Genomic DNA, 8,176 nt, shown 5'->3' with positions numbered 1-8,176 from the left:
TTCATTCTCTTATTGCAGTTAGAAGCTCTTGCTTGCAATTTGAAAGAGCAGGGTGAAATTGCAGGGGTTGTAGAAGCAGCAGTTTTCTCATGGCCTGGAGGGAACGGCCGACAGCACTGGAAAAGACCTATCAAGTTGCAGGCAGTTGCAGTGGCTGTAATTGGCCACTACAAGCCCTAGGAGCCTTTCACACCTAATAATAGGCTAATGTGTGAGCCACATTTAGTCTCTCTCCCAGTCTAGTAGAGTGCCAGATATTTTCAAAACTCAGCTATGATGTAACCAAATCTGGTGTCCTATTCCTCTCCAGCTTCTTTGATCCAATGATCCTGAGTAGTGGATCTCTCCTCCATATTTTCCTTAAAGAAATAAAGACTCTGTATTTTTTTAAGGAACATATGGAGGAGAGATACTTGGCCAAAGCCAGCGTGATCCTTGGGTCTCTATCCACCAGCAAATAAGGGACTATATTGTCTTTTGGTACAACGGGGTAGTTTATTTAAAATAGGAGTAATTTACAGTTCATGATCAGAATTATAACGAGGGCATTCCAGTATTACACGGGGCAAAGAATCAGCCTTTTTCATGTCGCATTTGCCAAGTTTATCCAAATAGGGTAAATTACGGTATCTCCCAAGTAAAACTGCTGAAGGAGTAGCATTCAGACGTGCGAGCATAAACGCTCTGCAATAGCGAGGAACTGTTAAGAGTTTAATGTAGGCTGGGATCGTTGGAGATGAAGGAATGCCAAATCTGATGTCTTATTTGTTAAAGCCAGGCCCTTTCCTCATACTCCCTTCTCTGCCCACCAAGAATCTTTTCCCTCTAGCCGATACAAGCAAAGCCAGCCACCCTCTAGCTGGGTCTGTTCCTTGAGCTGAATTCTAAGGGCAGGGTAGAAGTCTTATTCTTGCGTTGTTCACCTAGCTAGGCTCCCAGTCTGAGTGGGTCTGAAACTTGGTGCTGGAGCCCCTGAAGCGGCTTGTCTGGGGGGAGATTTCCGCCTCCATGCACATTCCTCCTGATTGGGGGTCTGGTCCCAACACATGAACAATGGCATACACTGGATTTGCTTTCCTGTGGGAGAAAATGGGCTGGCTGAGGCTTTTATTTATTTAATTACATTTTTAGACCGCCCTCCCCGTCAGACGGGCTCAGGGCGGTTTGGCAACAAATTAAAAACAGTAAAAACATTATAAAAACATTAAAACATCATATAAAAAACATTAAAATTGGCGGGTGTAGAATATTAAATATTAAAATGCAGCATTGTCCTGCATGGGTGGTGGAGGGTCTTCAGTGGTCTGGCCAGCGAGAGGACAGCCTAGCCCCCACCAAATGCCCGGTGGAACATCTCCGTCTTGCAGGCCCGGCGGAAAGATAACAAATCCTGCCGGGCCTTAGTTTCCTCAGACAGAGAGTTCCACCAGGTCGAAGCCAGAACTGAGAAAGCCCTGGCTCTGGTAGAGGCCAGGTGGACCTCCCTGGGGCCAGGGACCATCAGCAAGTTCTTAGTGGCTGATCGAAGCGACCTCCGGGGAACATATGGGGAGAGGCGGTCCCGAAGGTATGCTGGGCCCAGTCCGCATAGGGCTTTATAGGTCAACACCAAGACCTTGAACCGGACCCGGTACTCAACCGGTAACCAGTGCAGCTGACGGAGGATGGGTATTATATGAGCCATGATTGGTGCTCCAGCAACCACCCGTGCAGCTGCATTCTGAACCAGCTGCAGTTTCCGGATCAAGCCCAAGGGAAGCCCCGCGTAGAGCGAGTTGCAGTAGTCTAATCTGGAGGTGACCGTTGCCTGGATCACTGTTGTGAGGTCATGGGTCGATAGGTAGGGGACAAATTGTCGAGCCTATCTTAGATAGAAGAAGATCTTAGATAGAAGAAAGAGGATCTAACAACCGCTGCAACCTGTGCCTCCATAGACAAGGAAGCATCCAGGACCACCCCCAGGCTCCTCACTCTCGACACCGGCGTAAGTAGCGCTCCGTTGAGAGCAGGGAGCCGGAGTCCCACGCCCATGGACCCTAGACCCACATGCAGGACCTCCGTCTTCAAGGGATTCAATCTCAGCCGACTCAGCCGGCTTGAGACAAGAGGCCCTTCTACACCGTCTTGGGGTTCCCCAGGCCATGGCTGATTTCGGGTCAAGTCAGACAGAACACAGAGCCCATTCGCAGGCCCCAGAGGTGGTGGCAATGGCGCAATGAAACTTTTTTTCTCTGCCGCCATAGCACCAGCTGAATCTTGTCCAGCTCAGATGTTTCGCATCTTTTTAACCTTTTCTCTCACACTATCTAATAATGAATGTTATGTGTGTTAACTCCGAGCAAAATGAATCTCCCAGGACACCTGACAGCTTCGGGAGGCGGCTGGGTTTCCATTAGGACTCCACGGACCGAAGGAGCAACTCGCAAATTATTCCATCGGCCTCAAGAGGCAAACGTTTTAATAGATTTCTCTACAGTAAAAACAAGTGTCCTTTTTTTTAATCAAGGAAGTCAGGATTGAATGTACATGAGAAAACAGGATTACAAGAGGTTCCTGTGTAATAAAAATACCTTCCTGGTAAGAGAATTCTACAGTGAAATGTTATGAGTTGGGACACGCCTTGAGCTACCAGAGCAGCCGCTCAGACACACAACGGGATTCCAGAAGGTTCTAAATGGACCATTTCTCAGTTCGGGCCTCCACCGCTCTGACCAGTCCATCTCCCAAGATCTCAAAGTCTTCCAAAATAGCTGCCACGTTGGGAACAGTAGACTCTGTGCCGGCAGCCAGCACCATCTTTCCTCGCATGTTGGATGTCTGTGATGGAAAGGAACAAATACAAGAAAACAGCTTTCAGATTAGCTCATTGGAGAGGGCGGGGAGAATGGCTGTCTTTGAAACGAAAGCTTGATATTCCACTAATTCTAGGATGTACCCTTCAGCAGAATCTCACAATCAGGGCTTTTAATTAATTTATGAAAATATTTACAAAGCACCATTCTGCCGGCTACACCCCAAGAGACGTATAAAAAATATTTTTTTAAAAAACTGTATCAAGTGTATCATTACAAAAATAAGCGTATCATTAAAAATAAGTGTATCATTAAAAAGTAATAACTACTGAGGAATTACACAATTTAAAAGCTGACAATGAGAAAATTGATTCAAGGTTTTCTCTTCCTTGGCTCAATCATCAACCAAAAGGGAGACTGCAATGAAGAAATCAGAAGAAGATTGAGACTTGGAAGAGCAGCTGTGAGGGAGCTAGAGAAGATCCTTAAAGTTTAGGACGTCTCTCTGGGAACCAAGATCAAGATAATCCAAACTATGGTATTCCTCATTACTATGTATGGATGTGAAAGCTAAGCAGTGAAGAAAGCTGAAAGGAAGAAAATTGATTCATTGGAAATGTGGTGCTGGAGGAGAGTTTTGCGGATACCATGGACAGCCAAGAAGACCAATAATGGGTGCTAGACCAAATCAAGCCTGAATTCTCCCTAGAAGCTAAAATGACAAAACTGAGGCTATCGTACTTTGGTCACATCATGAGAAGACAAGATTCTCTGGAAAAGCCAATAATGCTAGGGAAAGTGAGAGGCGGTAGGAAAAGAGGAAGACCTAAAGCAAGATGGCTGGACTCAATAAAAGAAGCCGCGTCCTCCAGTTTGCAGGATCTGAGCAAGTCTGTTAATGATAGGATGTTTTGGAGGTCTTTCATTCAGAGGGTTGCCATAGGCCGGAGGCAACTTATCATGCACACATCATAAAAGTAAACACATCTAATGCCCACTCTTTGCCACAATACCTAGAAACCTGCTTTTAAAAAAAGAAGTGATTTGAAAGCATCTTGCCTACCCTTCCTATCAGAGTTTTCATTAGCGGCAGTGTCACGGGGCAAAGAAAGGCACACACATTCTGACACCCACTACAAGTCCCAAAGCTGTATCTGCAGATGGCTGACAGCCAGATGCTACATTCTCTCCAGAAAGCCCCATGTGCAACTCTATGGGCACCTCTCTCCATGGCCTCATACCAGCTCCCTGCCAACCCTTCTTTAGTCTTTTCCTTGGCGTAAGCTACCCACACAGCATTTTGAGAGAAAGAGGAAGAGGATGATGATAAGTCTACTTTGCTGAAGCGTTCAAAAGAGGGGGAAGGAAACGGTGGAAAAGAAAAAATGATACACACTCACGTCCAGACCTGACAATCAACTTTTTACAAACTCAAGCCAGACATCAAACTATTTCATGTTTGCTTCTTGCCAATAAAAGAAGCTTTCTCTGTTCAAGCGTGGCGAATGTGTCGGTCCCACATTTAAATCTCTGCTTAAATTCATGGGGTGGCCTTGGGCCATCATTCCCTCTCTCAGCTTCACCCACTTGGCTAGATTGTTGTGAGAATGAAATGGGTGAGAGGGGAGCCATCCACGCTGCCCTGAGCCCGGGAAGACCTAAAGCAGTTCCAACCTGCTCTGATGCTAGTAAAAGCTCTTGGTCTTTTAATTTCTGGCCCAAATGGTGTGGTCACTGGAGGTGTCCGTCTGCTAACACAGCATCTCTGCATGCCTTTTCCTCCCACTTTTGCACTCCCGTCTGCATCTTATCTGCCTTCCCCATGCTGGTTTTTGCACCTCCTGCTACAAAATGACACAGCAGAGCATCATCCAGCCATTTCCTTCCCTTTGAGAGCTGTCTCTTCAGCTAAGCCCTCCTCCCTGTGTCAGGGTCAGGCCAGGCCCACCTCTCCAGATGAGGGTCCCTGAGGCAAGTGAATTGAGCTGGAAAAGCTGGAAGTTGCAGTAAGTAGAAAGTCTTGCTCTGCTGACCAAGCAGAGGTGGAAATCCAGGCTCCTAGGGATTTGCTCAAGCCTAACCAGTACCAAGATACCAGACCACCTACAACATGGTGCACAGATGCCTAAAGTCTGATACTTCACCAGCCTCAGTCTCTCTCTATACGAGACACCTTGGCACATGTACGTCAAGGGTAGGGAGATGTAATGTTAGCCGGGAAGCGTAGTTTAAAAAGACAGAGCCTGCAGAGATCACTCCTCATAGAGTTTGTTAATTTCATCTTCACCTCTGTCAGTTTCGCCTCTCCTAAAACTGTGTAGGATTGCAAGCAGAGGCAGCAAGGAATGGAAATGGGCTGGAGCTGCCTTCCAGAGCCGGGCTTGGACCTGGAGAGGTTCTAATGCACTGAAGTTTCCCTTCTGGCATTTCACAGCCCCTTCACACAGCTCCAGGGTCTAGCAAAGCCTTTGCCCTGCTGCCGGCTCTGCCTTTTTAACCCTAACCTACCCTTCCCAGCTAAGATTGCATCTCCCAACACATGTCTCGCGTAGAGACTGGTTATCTCTAAGCTCGTGGTGGCACCTTGCCCAATCCTGCCACTGCTTCGCCTGCACCATTCCAGATTCCCAAATCTTCCCCTTCCTTGTCTACTCCCCAATTTTGTCAACCCTAATACGCACCGTTAAATCCCCACCATATCACATGAAATGTAAGCACTCAGGCAGGATATGCCTCACACATACATGTTCTGTACACTCCTACAGAGGTAAGAAAGGAGCGAGGCTCCATCCCAGGGACAAGACCTCACCTTGAAAGGCTGCGGCTCGAAGCTGGATGGCTTCCAGAGGACTCCGATCACCTCTCCTCCATGCTTGTCGTAGAAGAACAGGGCAAGGTCGTCAAAGGCCTCCTGGAAGGAAAGCAGGCTGCTGTTAAGCTTGGCCAACAAGTTCTACCCTAAGAAAGGTACAGTCCTCTTGAAGTCCAACAAAAACTACATCAACAGTTTGAGTCCTCCACGGCTTTGCAATTTAATTATCCCAAGATTCCTGCCTCGGCTTGCAATGTTCTCCCGACTCCCCCAATAATTCTAATGGAATGGAGAATTACATTATGGAGAAACATAAAATCTGAAACCCGCCCTACTAAGGTTGTCCACCACCTTATTGTGTCGAGTTGTGTCTGCTGCTATTGATTGCCGCTATCTGGATGTATATTTTTATATGCGAATAGATTATATTGTATTTTTAACAATCTATTTATGGTTTTAACTGTAATTTATACAGTAATTCAATGTGTTTTAATATGCTGTAATCCGCCCGGAGCCCTTTGTGGAGAGGGCGGAATAGAAATCCAAAGAAAATAAATAAAATAATCATTTCTGGGTCTCATCAGGAAAGGAGCAGGGGGAAGAGAGCAGCGTGTCCATATTAATGCGTCAGTTCAATGTAGATTTATTTGCTTGCTAAGCCTGCTTTATCCAAGACAATTCCTCTGAGCATTTCTGGCCAAGGTTCCCCAACCTATGGAACTCATTGCCACCAGAGAGATATTAGGATCCCTTAAAGTCTGCCCTTCCAACGAAAAGTGTTCTGCCGGGCCCTTGGGACAACTTATTGATTGCACCAATATTACTTCTGTTAATAGCAATGAAGCCTTTAAAAAACTGTTGTATTCCTTTTACTGCTGCAATGAAACCCTTCTTGCTAATATTCTGGATTTTATGACCCTGCAGCTTGTTTTACAATGTAATTTGGCGGCGGAATTCAATTTTAGTTTTGTGAATTGTATATTGTGCATTCAGTCTTATGGAATTCTATTCTATTGCCAATACTGTACTTTGTATTTTAAATTATTGTAAGCCTGAGTGTTATTGAACAGAAAGGGAGAGTAGAATATAAATAAAGTAAAACGTGCCTTTGAGATGCAACAGAATCATGGGTGACAGCATGAAGTTCCACCTTGTGGGGCTTTTGAGGCAAGACATGAGCAGAGGTGGTTTGCCATTGCTTTCCTCTGCACAGCGACCCCCTTCTTCCTCAGTGGTCTCCCACCCAAGTACTGATCGCGGACAACCCTGTTTATCTTCCAAACTCTGACTAGTTTGTGCGAGTCAAGGCTACTGGGACTGTTGGCAGTAAATAAGTAATCTAAATAAATAAGGAGTTAGCCATGTTATTCTGTAGGTGCAAAATAGTAAAAGAGTCCAGTAGCACCTTTAAGACTAACCAACTTTATTGTAGCGTAAGCTTTCAAGAACCACAGCTCTCTTCGTCAGATGCATCTGACGAAGAGAGCTGTGGTTCTCGAAAGCTCACGCTACAATAAAGTTGGTTAGTCTTAAAGGTGCTACTGGACTCTCTACTATTTTGCAACTAAATAAATAAGTAAGTCAGGAACACACACTTTGATTAAATTTCCCTGGTACTGACACATGTCCTTGATACTGATTGTACTAATCTCACACTGTGTAATCCGCCTTGAGTCTTAGTGAGAAAGGCCGACTATAAATGACATAAATAAATAAAATAAAGAAAAATTTAAGGTGTTAAAAAGTGGGTTTCCCACAAGACCAAATGACGGCATTTTTTCTTCCTTGTTTCTTACCCCAATGGTAAGGATGCAAAGAGGTCAAAGTCCACCTGCTGAACACTGATACAGGGTCAGACCCATGTGCTGGAATGGAGTTCCTTCCCCAAAGCCACCTCCACCACCAGAGACTTCCTCCACACTTTCAGGTGTGTCGAAGGGGAGGAACGGGCAGGTAATGGTAGATGAGGGACGATTGGCAAGCCCTCGGGGGGAGGGGCGGATGGGTGCTATAAAGAAAGGAGTTCCCCATCAGGCTGGGGAGGAGAAGTCGGGTGTGAGTTGGTCAGACAGATTGCGGAGGTTCACAACCCAGTGGGCAGGAGGAGGGGCCTTGGTGACGCAGCCACTCCCCCCCCCACCTGGTCTGAGGCCGAGGGAACCCTCCCACTGAGGCACCCAGGAAGACGGCGGAAGGGGGAGACAGCGCGGCGGGTGCAGCGGCGGCTCACAAGGACACTCAGTGAAAGAAATACTACAGGATATGGCAGTAGAAAAATTTTAAACAAGCATAAAGCCGAGCATAGAGATGAAATCTTTATGAAACAAAGCATAACTGATTTCCTCAGCATGTTTAGCGGCGTGGAAACTCCCTAGCAGGCACATATTTACATCAACAGACAGTACCCAGTAGTGTAGCGTTTAATCCCTGTCCCAACCGAGGCATCTCTCTGAGCTATTTCTTATGACACAGCTACTTTGGAGATGTTGTCACCAAAAGGCCAATGGGGAAAAAAAAAGAGGACTCAATTAGAAAGGGAAGGAAGTACTTCTTCTGCACAGCTCCATCTAAG

At 46.1% G+C, this 8,176-nt stretch overlaps 1 protein-coding gene across 1 annotated transcript in view; it reads right to left on the bottom strand.

Moving 5' to 3' along the window:
- Positions 1-499: 499 nt before the first annotated feature.
- The window catches only part of NOL6 (nucleolar protein 6), a 58,426-nt gene continuing 50,749 nt past the window's right edge, over positions 500-8,176 (bottom strand). The window contains exons 25-26 of the mRNA XM_054986097.1: positions 5,602-5,703; positions 500-2,817 (exon numbers count right to left, since the gene is read on the bottom strand). Of these exons, the coding sequence (XP_054842072.1) occupies positions 2,671-2,817; positions 5,602-5,703 (249 nt within the window). The 3' untranslated portion in view covers positions 500-2,670. The remainder of the gene's footprint in view (positions 2,818-5,601; positions 5,704-8,176) is intronic.

The sequence above is a fragment of the Eublepharis macularius genome, chromosome 8 (assembly GCF_028583425.1).
Source record: "Eublepharis macularius isolate TG4126 chromosome 8, MPM_Emac_v1.0, whole genome shotgun sequence".
NCBI classification, from domain to species: domain Eukaryota; kingdom Metazoa; phylum Chordata; class Lepidosauria; order Squamata; family Eublepharidae; genus Eublepharis; species Eublepharis macularius.
The sequence above is the reverse complement of the archived record's forward strand: the minus strand, read 5'-3'. Positions and strand labels throughout refer to the sequence as shown.